This window comes from Netta rufina (assembly GCF_964035555.1).
Source record: "Netta rufina genome assembly, chromosome: 13".
NCBI classification, from domain to species: domain Eukaryota; kingdom Metazoa; phylum Chordata; class Aves; order Anseriformes; family Anatidae; genus Netta; species Netta rufina.
In genome coordinates this window covers 2,641,172-2,665,462 of record NC_140136.1, presented here as the reverse complement: position 1 = coordinate 2,665,462, position 24,291 = coordinate 2,641,172, and the positions used below count along the sequence as shown (strand labels likewise).

Genomic DNA, 24,291 nt, shown 5'->3' with positions numbered 1-24,291 from the left:
GCTTCAGCAGCGTGGTGTTTGGAGCAAACTGCAAACTGTTGCAGGAAGAGGGCTCGTGCTTTGTGCCAACACCTCGGCAGCTGTCGCAGGGCCAGGTGTTAGCCAAGCCCTGCGAGGCGCTTAGCCCAGGCCGGTGACTCCTGAGCCACAAATGCATTCCTCAGCCTGTAACCAGACGTGGAAACTGTGCCTGTGGCTAACAATTGGGACGCCTCGCTGGGAGGGAGGCAGATTTTAACGCTTTGTCTCCATCTGCTTGCTTTTAAATGGGACCCTGCGAGCCCTTTGCCACCAGCCAAGGCCCAGGCGAGCTTTAAGCACGAAGGACGAGCGCTGCGGCGCTCAGATCTTATCTCACCTGTCCTGTTTGCGTTGAAGGCTGGACAAAAAGCAATAATTTCATAAAGGCGAGGCACCTGGAGTCCCGGAGGCTCCCGTGAAAAAAAATGAGGAAGCCAACGGGGTTTTTTTTCTCTTCCTGCTGCTGTACAGACCCTGCCTGCAGGCACAAACGCTGGCTGGCAGATCAGCTGCCTCTTAGAGGAACTCAAGGTAACTCCTTTTAAATCTTCTGGGGGAAGAAAGCTTGGGGAAAGGTGTCTTGGAGTCACCTTTTTGCTTGGTTAGCAGCTAGCGACATGCAGAGGTGTCAACTTTTTTTTTTTTTCCTTCCCTGATTAACTCAGATTTGGGGATTTAGAGTTTACCTGCCCGGGCAGCTGACCCCCAGCTCTTTACCTCATTCGTGGGACCTAAAGCAATCGAAAAGACATCACATCCAGTGTGGTTTTTTTCTACTCTCAACCCCGATATTTCAGAAGTGTCTGAAAATAGCAGCGCAGAGTGCTTGGGGGGATGTTGGTTGTGCTTTGCCGGACCCACACGGTGCTCACCTTGAATCCTTCGGTCACAAGGGGGAGAAGGGAGAGGCTGGACGCTTCCAGCATTTGGATGCCGGGTCAAAAACCACGCAGAGACCAGCTCCAGACACCCAGAAGGGAACAGCCAGAGAGCCTGGGGGCCTGGCGGTGCTATTTGCACCCAGAAATGAGAAATTTCACTCAGAAATGAGAGCGTTTCAGAGCTGCTAGGAAAAACAGCGGGTGTCTGGGGGTAGATCTGCAGCCGGAGCGCTTTCTGCTCCCCCAGTTTGTGCAGAGGACGGATGGGGATGTGGTGTCTGCCTCATCAGCAGGTTTGGGGATGCTCAAAAACGAATTATCTGCTCCTGGTGCAGTATCCACGTTGTATTCTCTGAGCTTGTTGTTTTTTTTTATACACAAGGATTTTTTTTCTTAATTCAGCGGGCGAAACAGTGCCAGCGGAGCTGCTCCTGGGATGCTTCCCAGCCCACACCAGCATAAAAACCAGCAGATCCCAGTCACGTGCAGCCTGTCCTGGGGCTGAAAAGGGCTGGAGCATGCGAGCAGCTCAGCTGGCAGGACCACAACCTCCTCACCTGGAGCAGATGTCTGTGGGCACGGCAGCTCCGTGCGTGCTGCCCCCCGAATTTCTTCGGAGAGGTGCCCGCTGCCCCCCAAATTCCTCCTCCAAGTGGCAGGGATGCAGGAAGCAGCCTCAGCTCTCACTTTTCTTCCTGGCTGCGGGCCTAATCGCTGCACTCTGCTGCTGCTCCTGGTGCAAACGCCCGGAGATGCCGGGCCGAGGAGGCATTACCCAGGCGGAAAGAGCGCGGGGCTGCTAATGGAGGAGCCCAGGAGCCGCCCGGCCTCGCGGCTGGCTGCAGCTCGGGAGATGTCCTCGGGGGAAAAAGGCGCTCAGCCTGCTGCTGCCGAGCTGCACTTTGGGTTTCTGCTTCCATTCAGCCCCCGGAGCAGAGCCGAGCATCCTCAAAATCCCCATGTGCTCCTCCAGGAGCCCTGCACTCGCCCTTCCTGGAGCCGGCAGCGATCCCGCCGTGCCAAGCCGAGGGCTCCATCGATTTTCATTGCTTTTTTTTTTTTTTTTTTTTTTCTGCTCCTGGTTTTAGACTGTGTTTTCGCCCAGCCTTCTCCGAGAGCGCGCCCTGCCTGCCTATCTGCTTTGGTTTTGGCTCGGGGCTGCGTCCTCGGGGAGGCCGGGGGCAGGCTGCTGGCCGCGGGCTGGGGTTTTCCACAGCAGCACCACGCAGGAGGCGAAATTCCTCCTCGTGGGGCTGGGCAGCCAGGGCCCCAAATCCGCCCTCACCTGCAGGTTTCTTGGCAGAGGGCTTGGGTGTAGCTGCGGGGAGAAGAGCAGGGCACGCTGCCCCTAAAACCCTAAATTTGGGTGGGCTGGGGGTGACGGGGAGCTCCCCGAACGCCCCCGAGCTGCATCACGGCAGCGCTTTAGGCGGAGGGAGCGGTGCCAGGCTGGAGAAACAACGCAGCCCTTCCTAGAAATGCACTCTGGAGCTTAAGAGAGAGAGGGACCTAATTGAAAAAAAAAAAAAAAAAAAAAAAAGAAACAAACATATAGAGGTTGTACGAGGGGATAAAAGGGAAAGCTGGGCTGAGATTAACCTGCAGCCCGGCGAGCAGCAGGCAGGGCTCCGAGGCAGTTCCCAGCCCAGGCCTCCGAGCTGCCCGCTGGGTCCCTGCTCGCCCTGGATGTGCTCGTGGCCGGGGAGCCCAGCACCCCCTGGCTTTGTGCTCAAGGTAGGTGCTCGCCTCCCCGCTCGCCTCCCGCTCGCTCCTGGGGGCCGCTGCCGTGCCCCCTTGGGGGCCGTGTGCTGTTCGATCTGCTGGGGCTGCTCCCATTTCCCCAAGCCTTCCCCTTCAGCTGCTTCTCCTCTCCTCCTCCTCCTCCCTTCCCACACCTAGCGTCTCCCTTGCCTGCCCTGGGTCTCCAGGAGACCCCAGCGAGGCCCCAGACCCTTTTCTTTCCCCACGAAGCAGCCAGCTCCTCGCTGACCCCATCCCCTTCCCATTTCCCTGCCCCGTGGCACCACCGAGGAGCCCCCGGGATGGCCGTGGGGCTTTCCTCTCCGTGCCAAGGGGTCCCTGCCCCGTGCCCAGCCCCGGGAGCTCGCCCACGGGTGCCGTCGCCTTCCAGCCTCATGGGGAGGAGGGGAAGGGACGCAGGATGCTGTGCTGGGTGTCAGGCATCGCCACACCAGCTGGAGACGTGCAGCAGCCCGCAGAGCTAACCACAGCTAGCGCAGCCTGCTGTTATTTCTGGCCGTCGCTTTCGGTTGCTCTCTTGGTGCAGTTTTAGCTCCAAACGGAGCTAAAACTGCTCCGGGCTGGGCTAAATCCAGGGCTCCTGGGTTTGGGGCTGTTTGTTCTCGCCCAGCAGCACGAGCAGGTGGTTGCAGAGGGGCAGCAAGGTTGATAACAGGGGGGGTTTTGCTGCACCAGCCCCATTTGTGTGCTGAAACCGGAGCTGGGGTGGGCGGCATCCCGGTGAGGATGGGATCCCGGTGAGGATGGGATCCCCGAGGGATGCTGAGCCTGGAGAGGGAGGTGGAAAGCTGGAGCCTGCAGGGCCCTGCCCTCTGGCTCTTCGTCTCTGCAGCTGAACGGGCTGGAAAATTTCTAAACCAGTTTGTTTGTCCTTTTTTTTTTTTTTTTTTTTTCTGGGGTAAAACCGAGCCGCGGATTGCAAAGGTCTCAGCCTCCGCGCCCAGCGCTGCAGGGCCCGCCCGAGCCCTTGAGGTGGGAGCCCTGCAGCAGCTGAGGAAATCGGCCCCGTGTGCGTCTGTTTGGTGTCAAACGAGCAGCAGAAAGCGGGGCAGAGCCGCTCGCTTCCCCTCCCCGCTCTCCTGGGTGCGCATCGGTGAGAGCGAAAGCCCAGGAGGGCTCAGCGTGGGGAGCCGGGGACGGGATTCCCCTCACACCCTGGGTGTGAAAGGCTCCTTTCTCTCCAAAGGGGCTGCCTGGGGCCGCGTGTGGCTTCGGAGGGGGCGGATATGCAAAAGCCTGGGGCTGCTTTTAATGCAGGCGAGGGCGGCGAGGAGGCGTTCAGGGCGCTCGCCCCGGCGTCCTCGCAGCGGGGCGGGAGCTGGAGCCGTCACCAGAAGCCCTCTGCCTGCCCCCGCTGCCAGGCTGGGTTTTGGGGTGGGCAGCTGGGACCCTACAAGAAGCTCCTGCTGCTCCTCGCCAGCTCCTATCCCGGCCCTGCCACGATGCGGATTTCCCGGGGAAGGGATTTTGCCGAGGGTAATTTCAAAAGCGGTGCCCGACAGCTCAGAAATTTCAGTCTCTGTCCTTTTTTTTTTGCACCCTCACACCTTGCTTCTGCATCCCATGCGGGGGCTGTCCCCGTTCCCTCCAGCTGCAGGATTTTCCCACCTGAATTTTCCTCAGAGCTTTGGGGGTGCCGCAGGAACCCCGCGGTGGCACCGAGGCCTTTGGTGGGGTCGGGATCCTGCGCTCCCTCAGGAGCATCCCCACGCCCAGCCCCAGGCACACATTCTGCAGCTGGGCATCCCTCGATTTCTTGCACGTGGGCTCAAGCTTTGCCTAAAAACACCCCAATCCCCATCCCAGTCCTGCTCACACCTCTCCAAAACCCTCTCGGTGCGTGCGCGCGGCGAACCGGGGGTCACCCCCGGCGGGCAGGACACCACATGGGGCTCCGTGCTCCTTCTCCTCCCACCCCAAAAAGTTCCTCCCGAAACTCGGCGGCCGAGATTGAGTCAGCCAGCGGCCGTGACATCAGCTCGTGGTTTCTCCGCCGAGCGCCCGGGCTTCCTGTTGTGCCCCGGCAGCTCGCCGCGCTCAAACCTTTCTCTTTATTTACGTTTCCACGCGAAGCACCTCGGCGCAGAGGGTGCCCACGTTCCTCCCGCTCCTTCCTCCCGCTCCTTCCTCCTCCTCGAGGGCGTCTCCAGCCCCGGTTCCCCCCTTCAGCGTTTTTCCTGCAGCCCTCGCCTCTCTCTTTTCGCAGCCGGGGCCGGCAGCGGGGCCGGAGAGCCGTGCGCCGCGGCGAGGCCCCGCCAAGAGGATGAGAACATGGGGCTCAAGTTGTCCTGCCTCAAAGGTGGGTCCGGGAGGGTCCCCTGAGCGCGGGGAGGGCTGGGGAGGCCGCGCACGAAGGAGCTTTGCTGATTCCTAAAGGACAAAGCACGGGGCTTGGGCTCCGAGCTGGTGATGCTGCAGCTCGTGCAAAGGGACACCGGGGTTTTTTTTTCCAGCCCTGGAGGATTTGGGGCATGGTCCTGAGCTCGCTGTCGTTTTCCTGGGCTTGGGGTTTGCTCAGTGGGAAGGATGCTCGGGGTTGGGGTGCTCGGGGGCAGCGCCCAGCACGGGGCAGCTCGCCAAACTTCACTTTTTTTTTTTGGCACCAAACTTCACTTTTCTCAGCTCTGGCTCGGAGAGGGGGATGTGGGACTCCCGGTGCCGCTCGGCAGAGGCTGGGATGTGGTTTTGGGGACCTGTGGCACGGCCCAAGGGGGCTGCAGGGATGAGCAGGGGGTGGTGGCCACCTCCTGACCCCATGGCACCAGCACCCGTGGGGGCGCATCCCCTGCCTGGTCCGGGGTGGCACCAAGGGAGATTTGGGAAGCGGTGGCCCCGTTGTCACAGCGGGGCTCTGAGGGTGTCCCCGGTGATGCTTCACCACAAAATGAGCCCTCAGAGCCCTGGAGGAGAGGGGACACATCACCCATGGGGTCCCTGTCCATGGGGTCTCCATCCATGGGGTCCCCATCCTGGGGTCCCCATCCTGGGGTCCCCATCCCTCAAAAACCCTCAAAAAAAAAAACCTTTTTCCCCCAAAACCCTCCAAAACAGTTGAATTTTAAAGAGTTGTCTCCCCTTTCTGTTTTCTGCCCATTTAACCCCCCTCCCCAAAGCAGGACGAAGCCTCAGCAGCCGTGTGTCCCCTCCCCATTTTGGGGCCGCCAGGCAGCCTGCCGCAGGGAACCCCAGAGACCCCCCCCTAACCTTAGGGTGGCTGCAGAGAGGGGCTGGGGGTCCCCAAAACACCCCAAAATGGGGTCAAAACCATGGGGGCGCAGCCCCAAATCACCCCTTTACTCCCCAAACCAGCCTCGGCTCCAACAGGCAGGCTCGGAGCCCGCAATAAAATATCCCCCCCCCCCCTCCCTCCATCCCCTCCCCGGCTCCCTTACATAAGGCAGGGCTTTATCCTTAATTAAAAAGAGATTAAAAATATCGGTGGCTTGTCCCCGCCGGGCGTTTTCCTGCTTCAGAGAGGAGTTAAAACCTGGCTGCCGGGCGCGGGGCTGGGGCTTTGCTCATGATTAAAAAAAAAAAAAAAATCAGATTAAAGCGATCTGCATCCAGCGGGGCGGGTGGGCAAATGGGGAAATGGGATGCGGGGATTCTCCGGTGGCTCGTATAGGGTTGAGCCAACGATGCTGTCCCCTCCCCTAGGCTTGAAGACGTGCGTGAGCAGCGGGAACGGCGCCGGGGGGGTCCCGGCAGCGGGTGACAAACACCTGCACGTCCCCTCCATCATCGTCACGCCGCCCACGCCCACGGGGGCCACGCTGTCCCGGGACACCCGGAGAGCCACCGGGGGGACGTCGCCACCCTGCAGCCGGCGCTGAGCACTCAGGGGGGCACCGGAGACCCCAAAATCATCCCGGGGACGACGCTTTTTGGGGAGCAGCTTGGCCAAGAAGCCCCCTTCGCCCCCTCCCCGAGAGGCTGGTGTGCGAAAGCAGATGGAAATTTAATTTTTTAATGCCAGCAGCAGATGGCAAAAGGCGCCCGAGTGTGTTCGCGGCATGGCACAGCCGTTCATAAAGCGTCCCGAGGAGCCGTGGTGTGCGCTGGTGGCACCGAGGGGACCGCGCCACGGCGGGGGCATCCCCGGGATGGGGTGGGGAGAGGTGGGGGGGACGGGGGTGGGATGGGTGGGTGGAGGGATGGAGGGATGGAGGGATGGATGGGTGGGTGGGTGGGAGGATGGATGGGTGGCTGGAAGGGTAGATGGTGGGGTGGGTGGGTGGGTGGACAAGGTGGTGGATGGATGGGTAGGTAGGTGGGTGGGTGGGTGGAAAGATAGATGGATGGAAGGATGGAGAGATGGATGGATGGAGGGGTGGCTGGAATGGTAGATGGGGGAGTGGGTGGGTGGGTGGGTGGTTGCATGGATAAGTGGGTAGATGGATGGGTGGGTGGAGGGATGGGTGGGTGGGTGGATTGTTGGGTGGGTGGATGGGTGGACGGGTGGGTGGGTAATTGGGTAGATGGATGGACGGATGGATGGATGGACGGATGGACAGATGGGTGGATGGGTGGGTGGGTATGCAAGTGGGTGGATGGATGGACAAGTTGGTGGATGGATGGGTAGCTGGGTGGGTGGGAGGAAGGAAGGAAAGAAGGAAGGAAGGAAGGATGGGTAGATGGATGGATGGATGGATGGATGGATGGATGGATGGGTGGGTAGATAGATGGATGGGTGGGTGGGTGCATGCGTGGATGGGTGGATGAGTGGCTGGATGGGTAGATGGTGGGGTGGGTGGGTGGGTGGACAAGTTGGTGGATGGGTGAGTGGATAGATAGATGGATGGGTGGATGGATGGGTGGATGGATGGGTGGATGGGTGGATGGGTGGATGGATGGGTGGATGGATGGATGGATGGATGGATGGGTGGATGGATGGGTGGATGGATGGATGGATGGATGGGTGGGTGGATGGGTGGGTGGGTGGATGGATGGATGGGTGGGTGGGTGGATGGATGAGTGGATGGGTAGGAGGGTGGGTGGGTGGGTGATTGAATGGGAGCATGGGTGGGTGACTGGGTGGGTAGATGGATGGGTGGGTGGGTGGACGGGTGGATGGATTATGGATGGACAGATGGAGGGGTGGATGAATGGGTGGACGGATAGATAGATGGAGGGATGGACAGAGGGATGGATGGGTAGATGGATGGATGGATTGGATGGATGCACAGACAGACGGACAGACGGATGGACGGATGGATCCCCGTGCAGCAGCAGGGACACAGACCCCTGTACACCAGGCAGCACCTGCCCGTGTGCAGCCTCCCGGGGACACAGGGGCAGGGCTGGGGGCGGACGGGGGTCCCACAACGGGGTCCTGGGGGGGTCCCGGGGGGTCCCAGGGGTCCCTGTGTGGCGCTGCCCGCCCCGGCCGCCAGGGGGCAGCAGTGAGCAGCAGGGAGCGCGGCGCAATGCGCATGCGCAGCACAGGGGAGGGGGAGTCTGCCCCCGCGGCGCCCTGGCAACAAGTGCTGAGCGCTGATTGGTCAATGCTCCCCCGCGGAGGCGTTCGGATTGGTCCCGCGGCTAGCGGCGCGCATCTCCCCACCCCCCCCGCGCGACAGCCAATGGGAAGGCAAGGGCAAGACAGGGAACCAATCAGAGAGCTCCGAACCGCGCCGCGTCCCGCCCCCAAGCGGAGACCGCGAAAAAGCGGCCGGCGGCGGGAAGCGGGAGAAGTGGGCGGGGCTTAGCGGCCGCGCAGCCAATGGGGAGGGCGGGAGCGTGGCGGGCCGAGAGCCGGTTCTGGTTCCGGTTCCGGTTCCGGTGCCGTCGCTATGGAGCCGGCTGAGGCGGAGTTCCTGGCCGAGCAGGAGCTGGTGACCATCGTGCCCAGCTTCAGCATGGACCGCGTGCACCTCATCGGGGTGCGGGGCCGGGGGCAGGGCTGGGGGCCTGGGGGGAGAAATGGGGGGTTTGGGGAGAGAAATGGGGGTTTTGGGGTCGGAAATGGGGGTTTTGGGGTCAGGGGAAGGCCGCGTCCGGGGACAGGGGTTGGGGGTTGGGAGGGGTGGAGCTGAGGGGGGCTGGGGGCAGGGATTGGGGGGTTGGGGGCAGGAAGGGGGGGTTTAGAGGCAGGATTCGGGGATATGGGGTCAGGGATGGGTGTTTGGGGTCAGGGATGGGTGTTTGGGGTCAGGGATGGGGATTTTGGGTCAAGGATGGGGATTTTGGGTCAGGGATGGGGATTTTGGGGCCAGGGATGGGGAATTTAGAGCCAGGGGAAAGGTGTTTTGGGGGACAGGGTTTGGGGGATCAGGGGGACAGAGATGAGGGGGCTTGGGGGCGGGATCAGGGGATTTGGGGTCAGAAATGGGAGTTTGTGGGCCAGGGGTGGGGATTTTGGGCCAAGGTGATTGGTGGGACAGGGCTTGGAGGATGTGGAGTCATGGATGGGGGGTTTGGGTTCAGGGGATGGGGAGTTTTTGGGGTCAAGGTTGGGGAATTTGGGGCCAGGATCAGGGATTTTGGGGTCAGGGCTAGGGGATTTGAGTCTGGGGCTGAGGGGATTTGGGGTCAGGGGCTGGGGGGGGGGTTGGGGTCAGGGGTATTTGGGGTCAGGATTGGGGCGTTTGAGATTGGGGTTGGGGGATTTGGAGTGAGGACTGGGGGAGGCTGGGCTCAGGGGCTGCGGGGTGGAGGTGTGGGGGGACTGAAGGGTCGGAGGAAGGGGCTGGGAGGGGGTGCGGGGAGCAGGAGGTGGAAATTGAGGCACTGCCCAGCTCAGGCTTCTCCAAATCCCCTAAAAACTCCCCAGAAACAGCCAAGGCCAGGCGAGCAGGGTGCTGCAGTGCCCGAGCCCTTTCCCTCATCGTATTTCCCTCTCCAATTCCTCTTGCAGGGGGACCTGGGCCCTTTCAATCCCGGGCTGCCGGTGGAGGTGCCGGTGTGGCTGGCCATCAACCTGAAGCAGAGGCAGAAATGCCGCCTGGTGCCCCCGGAGTGGATGGATGTGGGTGAGCTTCAGCGGGGGCGAGGGAAACACAAAACCTTGCAGGCATCCGCTGCTAACGTGGAGCTGAATTCACCAGACACGAGTTAACGCTGAGAGAAGGAGCCGATTTCCCTCCTCTGATTTATTTTCACAAAAAAAACCGAAATCTTCCTGGGCAGATCAGGCACAGCTTGCCCTGGCACAGCAGCTGCCAGCCCCCGGGACGGGCGTTAGGCCTTTTTCCTTCACCGGGGAACCTTTTTTCTCCCTTCACACTCTCTGCATTTACCCGAGTTCAGCTCGCGGGCTCGGTTCTGCAAAACCAACCTGCCTCTTTACCCTTTTTTCTCCTCCTGACCGCTCCTGGCTGCCTTGCAGAAAAACTGGAGGAAATGCGGGACCAGGAACGCAAAGAGGACACCTTCACCCCCATGCCCAGCCCCTACTACATGGAGCTGACGAAGCTGCTGTTAAACTAGTAAGCGGGGGGACATTTTGGGGTGCGTGCTCGCCCGGACAATTTCTCAGGGTTTTGTTGGCAGCAGCCTGCTCTGCTCCTTTTTTTTTTTTTCCCCCCAGCGCCTCCGACAACATCCCCAAGGCCGACGAGATCCGCACGCTGGTGAAGGACACGTGGGACACGCGCATGGCCAAGCTGCGCCTGTCCGCCGACAGCTTCGTCCGGCAGCAGGAGGCTCACGCCAAGGTTTGGAGGCAGTCAGGGGCTCGCCAGCTCTGCTTGCAGCTCCCCGAGGGGTGGGAAGAGAAATCCTGCAGGTTCTGCGCTTCTCCTGCTCGAGGGGGGCAGCCGGGTTGTCCTTTGGGGTGGCACCGAGGGAAAACGAGCGCTGTGGAGCTGCTGGAAGGGTTCCTCATCTCCCGCATCATCAGGGCCTTAAATTTTGTGGCTTTTTCTCTCTTTCCAGCTGGATAACCTGACCCTGATGGAGATCAACACCATCGGGACGTTCCTCACCCAAGCCCTGGACCACATGTACAAGCTGCGCACCAACCTGCAGCCCGCCCACAGCTCCCAGTCGCAGGATTTCTGAGGCGCCCGCCCTCAAACCTTCCCCCGGAGGGGAGGAAATTCGGAGCCTGCCGGGGAGCTGCTCTCTGCTCGGCTGCTCTCTGGCGGCAGGCAGAGCTCCCTGCCCTGCCCGGCGTGGCTGTGCTTCGGAGAGGGAACTTCTGAGGGCAGCACAGGCCACGCGCCGGCTTGGGAGAGAGGAATTTCGAGGCGGTGCTTTGCTGAGAATCCGCTCAGAGCCATGAGAAGAGGAGCCAGAGGCGTGTGCGCCGGGGAGATCAGCAACCTCCGGCTGCTCCCTGTGCAGGAGGACAAAAGGAAAGGGTTTTCCCTCTCCCGCCCGGGCTGTTTTGTACTAGATCTCATTTTTTATTTGTGGCTGAAACTAAAAATAAAGAACTGAGCGGCCGCTGAGCGAGCCGCGCTGAATTTCTCCCGGCGTTTTGTTCCACCTGGGGGTCAAACGGTGCTGGGGGGGGGCAAACAACGTGGGCTGAGCTTGGCTGGGAGCAGGGCAGCTTCCCCCAGCTGCTGGGGCAGGAAGAATCCTTTGCCATCGTTGAAGCTTTTATTCCCGTGGACATTTCCAGCAATTCCAGCCATGTGTTCATAAATAGCTAACCACTACATTCAATAAATGATATATTCCGTTACAATTAATCCAAACAGGTACAGATAGAACAGGTTTAGTGCTTTTTTTCTTCTTTTTCCCAATTATTTTCTTGTTTTCTGTCACCTCCCTGCCTTTCCTGCCCTCCCCTGGCTCTGCCTGTTACCGCTCCAGTGATTTCCACGCGGGGTGGGGACAAAGAGACAGGACCTGGGGGGAATCCTCCTGAGAAGCTGCGAGCACCGGCTCAAAAACTCGATTTTGGGCTGCTGAGGGGGGGAAATCTCAGCGTGGGAGCTGCGAGGGAGAAGTTTAACCCACGATTTTTCCACTCCCAGCCCCATTTCCCAGCCTGGCACTCTGGGAAGGGGAAGGCGAGCATCTCGCTGCGCCCAAACTCACCACGGAGCCCGGAGCGGGCAGGGGCCAGGCCAGAGAGGCTGGTGCTGCAGCGGAGATTTAGGGCTCAGACCAATTTCTGTCACGAGGGCGTTTTGCTCTTTAATCTCAGTTTTTTTGGTGAAACCAAGGGGAAGAAGGGGGTTTAACGCTTCCTCTGTGAGCACAACGAGGGGCTGGGAAGCAGGAGGCAGAGGTCACCTTACCCCGCAGAGGCGAGCCCGTCTCGTGGCAAAATTAAAACAAATAAATAATTTTTTTATATTTTTATTCCAGAAACGAGCTTCCCGAGGTGTGTGCTGATGGGCAGAGCGACTGCAGGCGGCGCCGAGCGGTGTCAGGAGCCTGGCAGGGCTGCGGTGACCCAGCAGCAGGGGTGAGGAAGGGCTGGAGTTGGGTTTTCCTCTGCTTGGGGAGCACCCCAAGGAGCCAGGAGTGCGCCCAGCTTCGGGGTGCGCCCCCATTTCCCCTGCCCAAACGCCTCCCCTCCGCTCTGTCTGATTGTTTGGGGATTTTGGGGGATTTGGGGGGATTTTGGGGCTGTGCCTGCCGCAGTAGGATTGGGTCCCCCCTCCCTGTGCTGCCCCTTTCCAACCCTGTGCAGCCCCTGCTGGTTTTAGGATTGGGGCATTGGGACTTGCCCCCCCCCCCCGCCATGCAGCACCGCAGCTTCCCCAGCGCTTGGAGGGACCCAAAAAAAAAACAGAAACCAAAGGGAAGAGGGAAAAAATAATCAGAATTGGAAGGATGGGGAAGGGGGGGGGGGCTGCGGTGTGACAGCACCTGCCCCAGTGGAAAAGGGATTTGTTTTTTCTTCAATTCTTTCTTTTTTTTTCTCAATTTCTTTTCTAGCTTTTCCGCCCTGACCAGCAGCAGCACCAGTGCTAAAAGCAAGTCCTTGTGCCAAAAAAAAAAAGAGAGAAAAAGGGGGGAAACCAAGGCCAAAATAAAAAAATAAAAAAAAAAAAGCAGAAACGTTAAAAAAAAAAAAGGCAAGCTTTTTATAACAACAATTAAAGCAATCAAAACATACAAAACTTTGTCTTTCTTTAATATATATACACAGTACAAGGCTGAAGCACCTTTTTTTTTCTTTTTTTTTTGACTCGAATTGCAGGAAAAAAAAGACCCCCACAACCCCAAACCCCCCCCGCCTGCCGCAGAGGAAGAAGAAGGTGCCTCCAGGAGTTCACGGACTTTATTTGAGAGCCAAGTGCATTTTCCAGGGGGAAACCCCACGGTAAGGGGGGGGGTGGGGACACGTTTTGGGGTGTATGGGGGCGACACCCCCCCCCCGCCACCGGCCCCGCGGGGCTCCTCCGGCGTTTAGTGTTGTCGGCGGAGTTTTTATAATCGGATTTTTTAGTTAAAAAACAAAAAAATGAGCTATATAAAGTGTTGGGGGTGCGGGGGGGTCGCCCCCAAGGACGGGGCCGGGGTGAGCGCCCGGCTCCCGCCTTCCTTTTTGCTTCATGCATGGCACATTCTCCGTTTTTAATTCCTTTTTTTTCGTGTGTGTGTTGTTTTCGTTTGTGGTTTTTTTGTTTTGTTTTTTTTTTTTTAATTATTTTATTATTTTTTAGCTTCAAACCTCCCAGTGAAAAATATTAAATATTCCAGGTAATAAAATAGATTATTATTTCTAGACTATGTGTTCTGGCCCAGCCCGGGGAGCGTCACCTGGGGTACCCCTTGAAATAACCCCGAGACCACTGCAGGGCGGGCAAGGCAAGGCACTTCCGCAGGTGATCCAGCTCCGCCTGCAGCCGCTCGCGCTCCGAGGCCAGCTTCTGCTTTTGGGAACGCAGCTCCTGCGGGGGAACAGTGGGGTCAGGGGGGTTGTGGGGTGGGGACGGGGGTTGTGGCGGGGAGAGGGGTTGGGTTGGCTGCGCCGTGCGGTGAGGGGTGGGGGTAACGAAGGGGGATGGGGGTAACGAAGGGGGTTAGGGGCACCAAAAGGGGGTTAGGGACACCAAAAGGGAACGGGGGCATGGCAGGAAGATGGGGGCACCAAAGGGGGATGAGGGCACCAAAGGGGGATGGGGAACTGCAGGAATATGGGGGCACCAAAGGGGGATGGGGGCACCAAAGGGGGATGGGGAACTGCAGAATGGGGTATTGCAGGTGGATGGGGGCACCAAAGGGGGACGGGGGCACCAAAAGGGAACGGGGGCATGGCAGGAGGATGGGGACAACAAAGGGGGATGGGGAACTGCAGGAATATGGGGGCACCAAAGCAGTATGGGGTCCTGTAGGAAGATGGGGGCTCTGCAGGAGGATGGGGGCACCAAAGGGGGACGGGGACACCAAAGGGGGATGGGGAACTGCAGAACGGGGCATTGCAGGTGTATGGGGGCACCGCAGGAGGATGGGGCAGGAGGAGGGGCGCCCCGACAGGAGGACAGGGCCCCCCCCCCCACTTTTGGGGTGCCCCCCACTCACCGCCATGCTGTGCGAGAGCTGCTCGGCCGTCAGGCTCAGGCTGTAGTGCTGCGCCTCCAGCCGCCGGCACTGCGTCTGCAGCACTTGGCGCTCCAGGTTTTGCTCTGCAAGGCACGGGGAACGGGCTGAGCGCCCCAAAACCCAGCCCCGTGTCTGCACCCGCATCCTCCCAGGGAGGACACTGCCTCCTCCAGCCCCCAAACCAGCTTGTTTCTCCCTAACCCAGCTGCAGGGCAAGGAAACGAGGAAGCCACGAAGCCAGGATGGGCTCTGCGGGTCCGTGCGTGGCCACGCGTCCCCATAACCCCCATCCCCACCCCACAAAGCAGCAAAATCCCACCGTACCTTCTATATGTTCCTGGTAAGCCTCAAAAATTGCCTCGATCCCTCGCCACTTGGGCCTGGGGCACTCCTCCTCCTCCTCTTCTTCCTCTTCTTCCTCCTCCTCCTCCTCCTCCTCCTCGGAGGCCGGTTGCGGGGCGAGCCGTGCCCCCTCGGCCGTGCCGTTGTGCGGGGCCAGGCGGCTGGAAGCCTGCAGCTCGGGGATGTTGTAGTGGATGGAGGCGTCCAGCTTGTGGTTCTGCTCCGCCGTCAGTGCCGCCGTCCCCCCTGCGGGCACCGAGCGTCAGCCCCCTGCCCTCCAGCCCCGCCTCCACCTGCCTCGCTGCTGGAATTTGTGGGGTCGGTGGCAAAGGGGACGTGATTTCCCAACCCTTTTACCCTCCCCTATAACCGCAGGAGCCGTGCCAGCCCGGGATAATTCCCCGGGATGCTCCGGGAGCGGGGTCACGGGCGGGTTGCCCCGCAAGGATGCGCCCTGGGTGGTGCCAACCCTTTGGGGAGGTTTATAGGTTCATGGGGGGGGGGTCTCCTGCCCGTTCCTTGCACCCCCCCTGCACCTTTGTGCTTCTGCAGCGCCTTCTGGGTGGACTGCAGCACCGACTCGTGGAACTGGTGGGCGAACTCCTCGGCGATGAAGGGCTCCCAGGGCTTGCTCTTGCCGTTCACGCTGTGGGACAGCGGCACCGGGATGTCCTTGGGCAGGGGGCCCCGCACGTAGCCGAGGATGCTCAGCGCCTTCTTGCCGGGGTGCCCGTCGCTCAGCCGGGGGGGTTTCTCGCCCCCCAAAGCCGCGGGTTCCTTAACCCTGGGGAGCTCGGGGGCTCGCAGCTGCTCCAAGCGCCCCGGCTCCGCCGCCTTCTCGGCGACGCCCGCGGCTTTCTCTGGGTCCAGCAGCAGTGGCTGCAGCGGCGGCTCTGCGGGAGGAAGAGGAGGGTGAGAACCCCGCGCCCTGCATCCCCCGTGTCCCGCAGGGACGCTCCCAAATGGCCCCGAGGAAAGGGGCAAAGAGGCTCACCGGCAACGGGGCCGCTGGGGCTGTCCCGCGGCGAGCTCTTCACCACCACGCCGCCCGGCGCCGGCTTCTGCTTCATGGCCTGCAGCATCTCCACCAGCTTCTCCTTGTCTGCCCCGTGGGAAGCTGAGGTTTTAGCGGAGCCTCTGCTCAGCGGGGCAAGCTCCCGGCCCCCCGCGGGGCGAGGCGGCACCCCGAAAACGGGAGGGGAGGGGCTCCCGACCCCAGCGGGGCGCGGGGCGCGGGCGGTACCTTTCCTCTTGTCGGCGCTGATGTGCGTGAGGTTGAAGATGGTGAGGAAGCGTTTCTTCTCCTCGAAGTTGGGGCTGTTGTTCATCTCGTCGGGGCTGTAGCGGGTGGAGAGGGGGAGGCGCGGGGAGGGGGTGCGGCGCTTGTTCTGCACGGTGGGGGGCGAGGGGCTCCGCTCCCGCAGCATCCGCCGCCGCTTGCGCCGCTTCTGGCTCAGCAACTCCTCCTTCTGCTGCTGCGTGGTGAGGCCGAAGAGCTGCAGGAACTCCAGCTTCTGGGGCGCCAGGGGACAGCGGAGCGGGGTTACCTCCAGACTGGCACAGCACCGTCCCCGTCCCGGTCCCCGTCCCCATCCACACCTCCGTTTTCACCCTCATCCCATCCCTGTCCCCATCTTCATCTTCATCTTCATCCTCGTCCCATCTCCAACCCAATCCCCATCCCAATCCCAATCCCCATCCCATCCCCATCCTCATCCTATCCTCATCCCATCCCAATCCCCATCCCCATCCTAATCCCATCCCTGTCCCCATCATCATCTTCATCCTCATCCCATCCCAATCCCAATCCCCATCCCATCCCCATCCTCATCCCATCCCAATCCCCATCCCATCCCCATCCCCATCCTAATCCCATCCTCATCCCATCCCAATCCCCATCCTAATCCCATCCCCATCCTCATCCCATCCCATCCCCATCCCCATCCTAATCCCATCCTCATCCCATCCCAATCCCCATCCTAATCCCATCCCCATCCTCATCCCATCCCATCCCAATCCCCATCCCAATCCTCATCCCATCCCATCCCATCCCCATCCTAATCCCATCCCCATCCCATCCCATCCCCATCCTCATCCCATCCCCATCCCCATCCTCATCCCATCCCCATCCCCATCCTAATCCCATCCCCATCCCATCCCATCCCAATCCCAATCCCAATCCCATACCTCGGAGGACGTGTCCAGCTTCAGCGGGGGCTGCTCGGCCACGCAGCGGAGATGTGCCCGCACCTCCTCCTCGTCACTGTCGTCGCAGGAGTCGTCCAGGTCGTAGTAATAACCTGGGGAGGGGGCAGAGGCTGGCGTCAGCCCTGGGGGGACACGCAGGGACCCCGAGAAGCTGCCCCATCCCCGCCGGAGCGGGCACGGCAACGCCTGCCCCACAGCGAGCTCCGTCGCCTCCTCCCCGCTCGCCCGGCCCTATTAATATTTAAAGCAGCTGATTAGCCTCGGTTCATCATTTATTAATTGGCCGTGTCTCCAGCGGAGGATTTACCCAGCCGCTCTGATTTGGGCTCCCAGGAGGGGTCACACCGCGCGCCCCCGGGTTGGCCACCGGGCTGGGCTGCCGGCAACCCCGGGGGACCCCTGGGCACCCCCGGGGGGGGGGTCCCAGAGCTCTGCGAGCCCCCAATTCACCTTTTTCACGGGCTTCCCTCCGCCGGCGCTCCTCCAGGTCGAGCTTGCTGACCAGCCTGCGGTGCTGCTGCACGAACTCGTCGTAGATGTACATGGGGTCCTGGGCGCGGGGCGGGGGGGCTCTGTAGGGCGAGCTGGGCTTGGCGGCCTCACCGAAGGGGGCAGCCGGGGCTAACGGGGGTCTCTGCTGGCTGAGGATGCTCTGCGTGGATTTCTCCAGCTCGGCCAGGAAGGGGGCGTGGGCGAAGCCCCCGTGCTCGGGGGCGCCGGGCTCCCGCGGCGGGGGGTATTTCTCCAGCGCCTCCCTTTTCCTCGCCCCGTCCTCCAGCTTTTCGGGGCAGAAAACCCGCTCCACCTTCACCAGCGGGATGCCCTGGCGGCTGGGCTCGAAGGGGGCCGGGTGGCCATGGAGGGCGTGGGGCTCGGGGAGGCGCCGGGGAGGGTCCGGGGGGCTTTCCATCAGGGAGACGGGGTTCCAGAGGGACGTGGTGATGGGGTGGTGCTGGGGTTTGGGGGAGATGAGCGGCGGTGGGCCGCCGAAGTGCTGCCCCGGCTCCCGCACGCTCGGCTCGTGGCGGCTTGGTCCTGACCTGTGGGGAGAGGAGAGGGGTGGAGAGGTGAGGAGAGGGATGGACACCCCGGAAAAAATATCCCTAACCCCCCCGGGAAGGAGCAGACCAACAGGAGGAACATTTCATGCGCCGGAGCTGGGCGCTTAACGCTTTTCCGCCCGAGCGCCCCGGCCCCTTGCGCATCACAGCAGCAGCCGTGGCACAGCTCCACCGAGCCCCGGCACGAGGCACCCTGACCAAAAGCAGCCCCTGCCCCGGCCAAAATCGGTCCCTGTCCCTCCTCACCGGGCTGTTTGGATGGGTTGTGGGGGCACCGGCAGGCCCTGGAGGGGCTGTGCGGGGTGCTGGTTTGGGGACAGGATGGAAATAGCGATGGGGATGGGGATGGGGCCGCCTGTCCCCGCGTGCTGCCGTGCTCAGGGTGACCTTGCTCTCTCTTCCCCACTCCGGAGAGGGCCGGGCGGCTGCAGCAGGCACTTGCCATTCTGCAGCCCCGCAATCCGCTCCTTGTTATACTCGATTAGCCGCGCTAATCCCCTTGATACCCAAAAATAACAATGGCAGCCAGCAGCAGAGCCGCCCGCGGGAGCCTGCGGTGCCGGAGCGCGCGGCGACCGAGCGAGAAAACCCGCAGCGAGCCGGGAGGGGTGGGACGGGAGGAGAAACAGGGGGTGCCCCCCTCGCATCGGCACGCTGCGGGGGAGCAGCTTGGGGGGCGAGGGCTGTGCTCGAGGGCGAGCTGCAATCAGCGGTGCCGCCGCCTCGGCAGCACCTGGCCGCTCGCCGCTGGCCCCCGGCCACCTCCCGGGCTCGCCGCCTGCCGCCGCGCAGATGTCGGGCACCGGCGATGGCCGGAGCTGCCAGCGCAGCCGGCACGGCTGGCACCGCGCGGCGGGGACCTGCTGGCAGCGGGGAAAAAGGAATCGTTTCTGCTCGCCCGGCGGCTGGGAGAGAGGTGGGGTCTCGGCGAGCTAACGGGGAGCCCGAGCCAGCTCCTGGGGGGCGCGCGGTGTGAGGAGAGGAAGCAGGAAGGGGAAAACCCCCGCTGGATGTTGAACGGGAGCAGGGATCGCAGAAAAGGGCGAGCTCCGTCCTCGGAGAGGGTGGAAATGAATTTGGAGACGCCGCCCTGCGCGGGGCTTACAGCGGGAGCCCTACCTGGGGTTCTCCGGGCGGTGCTCGGGCTCGGGCTGGCTCGGGGTGCGCCCCATGTCGAGGTGCTGCTCCAGCACCTGCTGCCGAAATTCGGAGACCTGGGACTGGCGGTCCTCCTTCTCCTGGCGCAGGCGGCGCTGCCTCGCCAGCCACTTCTCCTCCTCGTTGGTGCGGTGGATGAGCAGCGCCGTGGCCGCGCTGCTGCCGGGCAGGGGGAACACGTTGTGGTTGGGGATGAGGCTGGGCACGGGGTGGTGCGAGGCCGGCGGCGGGTGCAGCGGGTGCTGGATGGGCTTTGGCGTGGGCAGCACCGAGTCCTTCAGTTTCTCTGGGGGGGCACAAAGAGGAGCCAGGGCGTCGGGAGGGCGCACGCCAAACCCCGCCTGGCGTTTTGGGGAGCAGCCCCACAGGTACAAGGTAACGGGAGCTGCGGGGGGCTGCCCGCCCGCTGCCAGCCCAGCTGCTTGGCGTGCCGGGGTGAAGTCAGGCGGCACAAACCCCGCGGCGCCTCTCCAACAGCCCCCGCGCTCCGCAGCGGCCCCGCTGAGCGCGCCGCGGCAGCTGGGCTGCTGGCACGGCGAGCTGGCAGCCGGCACAGCCAGCCCGCAGCCCGAGCTGGCCCCTGCCACTCAAGACGGTCCCCGACCCCCTCGGCTTTGCCATCTGGAGAAGGGAAAAAGGGATGAGGGGCCGGCCCCGCCGCCACCCGCGGGGTTGTTACCTGCTCTGCCCGGCGCCAGCGGCTCCGCCGCTTTGCCCCGCTCCTCGGCCGGGTGTCCCCGCAGCCCGTGCAGCTCGGCCATGGGCAGGAAGGGCCCCTCCATGGCTTTCACCATGCTCAGCTCCTTCTCGCGGGCGCGCTCCCTCTGCCTCTCCAGCTCCCGCTCCCGCTCCTTCTCGCGCTCCCTCTCCAGCTCCTTCTCGCGCTCCCGCTCCCGTTCGCGCTCCTTCTCCCGCTCCCGGTCGGCTTCCCGCTCCCTCTCCTTCTCCCTCTCCCTCTCGCGCTCCCGCTCCCTCTGCCGCAGCTCCTCGTCCATTTGCAGCCTGCAAAATACAACAAAAAAAAAAAACACCCCCAGCCCCACGCGGGTGCCCGTTAGCATCCCCCGGGGCGGGGGGGGGGGTTCCCGTGCCGTCCCCGCCGCGGTGGCCGCCCCCGTGGCCGCTCACCTCTCGGCGGCGAGGCTGGAGATGCGCTCCGACTGCAGCGCCGAGAGCGAGGAGTGCGACAGCTCGGCGGGGTACCGCACGCCCGAGAGGTGCAGGTGCATGGCCGAGGGGTGCAGGGGGGGCAGCGAGCCCGGCGCCGGCAGCGGGTAGAAGGGGGAGCGCAGCGCCGACAGGCAGTACGAGTCGTCCATCCTGTGGGGAGAAATGGGGGGAAAAGGGGTGCTGAGCGGGGTGCAGAAACCCCCCAAAATGGGCATAAAGGGGAGAAATTCCATCCTGGAGGGTTGGAGCTCGTGGCACGGGGGCTTTATGGCACGTGAGGGGCACGGAGAGGGGATCCGAGCCCTTTGGACACCGGTGCTCGTCCTTTTCGCCCCGGATAGGATGGGGAGATGCCCACCTGAAGGCAGGGTGCGGGAAGGGGTGGTGGGTCAGGTAGCTGGGGTGGTAGTAGGCGGCCGCCGTGGCCGGGTCGAGGCCGAGGGGAGGCAGGGAGGACATGCGGAGCTCCTCGGCGGTGTGGTAGGGCCGAAAGCTGCGCAGGTAGTCCTCGGTGACGGCGCTGGGGGGCACCACGTGGTGGACGGGGCGCTGCAGGCTGCCGGGGAGAAAAAAGGATGGAAACGTGAGGAGCAGGGAGATGTGGCCCCCCCCCGCCGAGCACCCCGACCTGGGGAGGGGGAACCCGTGTCCCGCATCCATCCCCGTCGCCCGCGGACTCACTTGAGAGGAGGGAAGCGGGAGTCCTGCACCACGGAGCTGGGGGGCAGCCCGAAGGAGTAGGGCGTCCCCAGGAGGTGCGAGGGGACCGAGGGGCCCCCCCCGGCCTTCTCCTGCGCCAGGGGGGGCTCGGAGATGAGGCGCTCGCGGCTGCTGCTGCTGCTGCTGCCTCGGGAGCCCGCTTCTTGCTGGAAGGGAAAGGGGAGGGAAGAGCATTAGGGGACGGTGGGGACCCCGCAGGGGATGGGGTCCCACTGGGAAGGTCGGGGGGAGCACCCACGGAGCATCCGTGCTGTTATAGGGTGGGCTGGGGGCTGGGGGGGGGCTACACCAGGTGCCGGGGACAGGACACGTTGGACCTGCAGAGGGATTTCGAGGCAGCTTTGTTCCCCAGAGCTCTCCAGCACCCCCTGCTCGCAACACCCCCAGCTCGGGGGGGACCCTTGGTGACGCCGGGGGGACCCTTGGCGGGGGCTGCGAGCTGGGAATTTGGGGACAAGGCGGGGGCAGCGGGATCCAGACCCTTCCTCATCTCCTCTCCTCCCGGAGGAGCCCCAGTGCAGCCCCCCCCCGGCCGTCGGGGACGGTCCCAAGGTGACCGCAGCCGGCACAAAGGGCGTCCCCCCGGCAGCCCCCGCCGAGCGCATCAGGGCTCATTGTGCGCGCCAGGCTCTGCTCTAATTACCTCCCCCCCCCTCGTCTCGGGGCGTCACGCTGCGAGCACGGCTCTGCCAGACAATAAAGCACGCTCGGTTAACCCAGATTCCTCCGGGGTCACTCGGGAAGAGGAGGCCGAGGGGATTTGGTGAGGGGGGGGGGGGGGGCACGGCGGGGCGGGCGGCACCCAGGCACCCCGCACCCCAGGGATTTCGTTTTGTTCCTCCCCCCCCCTCCTCTTTTCTCCCCTCCCACCGCCTCCCCGCTTTGTGGTTTAATTAGTCTTTCCAAGTGGCATAATCCCCCCGGGAATCTGCTCGTAACATGCGAGAGGAGAGGAGAGAACCACTAACGATGCTTCTTAATTAGCCGGCGCGTCCCCGGCATCGTCGTATTCTGCCCCCCCCCCCCGGCTCTTTTCCCTCCGCCTCTGCTGCCTTCCTCTCCTGATGGCAGCCTGGGGACGTGGCGGGGGGGGAGAGGGGACAAAAGGGGGACAGCACCGGGTGGCACCGGGATGGGAACCGCCGCCATCCCCGTGCTTTTTGGGGACGGGCACCCCCCCGGTGCGCCCAGCCCGGCCGTACCTGTCTGCCCTCGCTCCTCCAGACCCCGTTGACCGTCTTGGTGGGGGCGATGGTGACGACTGGGGGGGTGCTGGGCACGCTGTGCCCCCCCGGGGGCACGATGATGGGGCCCATGGGGCCGCGCTTGGGCGTGCTGGCGGGCGAGCTGTGGTTGGTGGCCGGCGACGAGACCGGGGACGACTCGCTGCTTATCGAGGACCCTGGGGAAGGGGAAAAAAAAAAGGGGGAAAAAGGCAAAGTTAAGCAGTGAAACCACCCTCTCCATCTGGAGGGGTGAAAGGGGGGGCAGGAAGGGTGGATGTCCCCTGGGGACCCCCCCGTGGCTGCGCCCATGCTCTGGTGGTGATGGGGGCGCTCGGTTTTTCCTTGGGGTTTCATTCCCTTCGCTCTGGAAACTCAGCTGCCATCAGCTGCCCCACGAGGCGCCGGGAAAAGTAAGGTGAAACCCGGCTCATTACACCGGGAAATCCAGCCCAGCCCCCGGGGCAAGGGCGAGCATCCACCGAGGCGATGGCACTGAAAGGTGCTGAGCGCGAGCCGGGGGCGCACGCAGGAGGATGAACCGGTCGCTCCCCATAACCTTTGGGCAAAGCTTGGGCTTTTATTTGCAGGAGACGTCTGTGTTTGAAATCACACCCACTCTGGGGATGCTGGAGGGAGAAACGAAGCCCTCCAAAAACGGGAATTGAAGCAGAGAGCGCGGCACGGGGAGGAACACCGAGCAGGAGCAGCGGTGCCAATCCCACACCAACCACGGCACGGCGAGCCGCCCTGCGCTCTGCTGCAACCCCCCCAGCACGAAATCCTCCCAAACTGGGACCAGCCCCAGCTGCAGGAGGCTGGTAGCCTCCCCCCAGCGGGGAATTTGGGCCAAAATGTGCTTTGTGGCACCCGGGCAGGGACCAGCCACGGGTGGCCGAAGCCACCGTGCGCACGTGAGCTGGCTCCACGCCCCGCCAGCACGGCGGCTCCCCTGAGCGTGCAAGCTGCCCGCTCGCCCCGCGGGTGTGCAAGCTGCCTGCTCGCCCCCCCAGCACCCCAGCTGGCCCCCGAAAACCCACGGCAGCACCTGGAAGGCCAGCAGCGGGGCAGGCCGAGCTGCCGGCCACGCCGCCTTATTACTTATTCCCGCCTCGCTCCGAATCGCTTTCATTTGGAGAGCGGCGAGGCTCGGGGAGAGAAAGGCTGCCCGCGACAAAGGAGGCAGGCGATACGGATTTGACACCCACTGAAGTCTATCTTGTCAGCGCAAGGCCAACAACAATTAGCAGCCTAATCCCCTCTGAGCTGGGAAGCCATTACTCACCACGCGATAGCGTTAACAATCAATACCATCACAATGAGCCCGGCAATTAATGAAGCTAAAGTCTTACTTCAGAACCTTAATTCTCGCTGTGTGGCTTTAAACGGGAGGGTTTGTGATCGTTATAATTAACTGGCGGTATTCAGCCAGGAGTTAGTCAATGAAACTAATCTGGATTGGAGATGACAAGAGGCACAGTGTGATGGTGTCACCTTTGTTTTCTGACCTCCCGCTTTCCGCTCGGCGATAGCAGATTAGCAGCCGGGGCTGACAGGCAAATGTAATTAACAGCTGAGACCCTGAAGGAGGAGGGGGGAAAAAAACAAAAAAAAAAAGAAAAAAGGGGGAAAAAAAAATCCCCTGCAGGCAAACCTGGGCAGGGGGCGAGGCGGGATGCCCCAGCCGGCCCCCGTGGCTTTGGGGTTCCTTTGTGCTTTGATCCCTCCGACGGGACCAACGTGCCCGGCCCCGTGGTGATGTGGGATGCTCTGGAGGGCACGGCCAGGTCCCCTCGCACCCTGGGAGTTTTTTGGGATGAGAAAATCCCCACGCACGCGTGGAGCATGGCAGAGCCACGTGGACCCGCTGGGGCTGATCCCTGTGCCCGTGCAGCCCGGGGGGGGAGCAGGACGGCAGCCACCGTGCGCACCTCCTGGGATGGAAACGGGATGAGGAGCGGCTTCCCAAGGGGGAAAAATCCACGGCTCGGAGAGAAACAGCTCCCCAGACACACACACAGCAGCCCACGCGCACGGAAACCCCCGGGGATGAGCCAATTTGGGCACAGCTGCTGGCCCCGAGCCAGCTTTGGGGCAGGTTGCTGGGGAAGGATGCGAAGGGAGAGCGGCTGCAGGTGTGAGGAGAGAGGGAACGGGGGAGGAAAAGGCAAAATCGTCAAACAACCAGAAATTAAAAAATAACCACAGCCGTGCAAGCGCCCCGAGGGAAGCAGATGGGGAGCTGGCAGCGGGGAGCTGAGCCCCCCTGCGACCTGGCGCCCTGGGATTAATGGG

General features: G+C 62.7%; 2 protein-coding genes across 2 annotated transcripts in view; one reads left to right on the top strand and one right to left on the bottom strand.

Moving 5' to 3' along the window:
* Window positions 1–8,431: 8,431 nt before the first annotated feature.
* On the top strand, window positions 8,432–11,075 carry GINS2 (GINS complex subunit 2). Its single transcript, XM_084294764.1, has 5 exons — window positions 8,432–8,545; window positions 9,520–9,634; window positions 9,991–10,090; window positions 10,192–10,318; window positions 10,539–11,075. Exons 1-5 carry the CDS (start codon window positions 8,456–8,458, stop codon window positions 10,662–10,664), a joined length of 558 nt encoding a protein of 185 aa, XP_084150890.1. The 5' UTR covers window positions 8,432–8,455; the 3' UTR covers window positions 10,665–11,075.
* A 1,686-nt stretch (window positions 11,076–12,761) lies between these two features.
* The window catches only part of GSE1 (Gse1 coiled-coil protein), a gene marked incomplete at its 5' end in the record, with an annotated part of 94,456 nt that continues 82,926 nt past the window's right edge, over window positions 12,762–24,291 (bottom strand). The window contains 14 exon segments of the mRNA XM_084294786.1: window positions 12,762–13,462; window positions 14,094–14,197; window positions 14,439–14,702; window positions 14,993–15,349; window positions 15,451–15,573; window positions 15,700–15,970; window positions 16,644–16,756; window positions 17,115–17,704; window positions 18,845–19,169; window positions 19,563–19,885; window positions 20,012–20,203; window positions 20,412–20,609; window positions 20,735–20,919; window positions 21,976–22,175. Of these exon segments, the coding sequence (XP_084150912.1) occupies window positions 13,328–13,462; window positions 14,094–14,197; window positions 14,439–14,702; window positions 14,993–15,349; window positions 15,451–15,573; window positions 15,700–15,970; window positions 16,644–16,756; window positions 17,115–17,704; window positions 18,845–19,169; window positions 19,563–19,885; window positions 20,012–20,203; window positions 20,412–20,609; window positions 20,735–20,919; window positions 21,976–22,175 (3,380 nt within the window). The 3' untranslated portion in view covers window positions 12,762–13,327.

Excerpts from the sequence above, each read along its gene's own strand:
- GINS2 (XM_084294764.1), top strand. The coding sequence starts at position 8,456 with ATGGAGCCGGCTGAGGCGGAGTTCCTGGCCGAGCAGGAGCTGGTGACC. Across the intron at positions 8,546-9,519 it reads ACCGCGTGCACCTCATCGGG|GGGGACCTGGGCCCTTTCAA; the intron begins GTGCGGGGCCGG and ends TTCCTCTTGCAG. Across the intron at positions 10,091-10,191 it reads ACGAAGCTGCTGTTAAACTA|CGCCTCCGACAACATCCCCA; the intron begins GTAAGCGGGGGG and ends TTTTCCCCCCAG.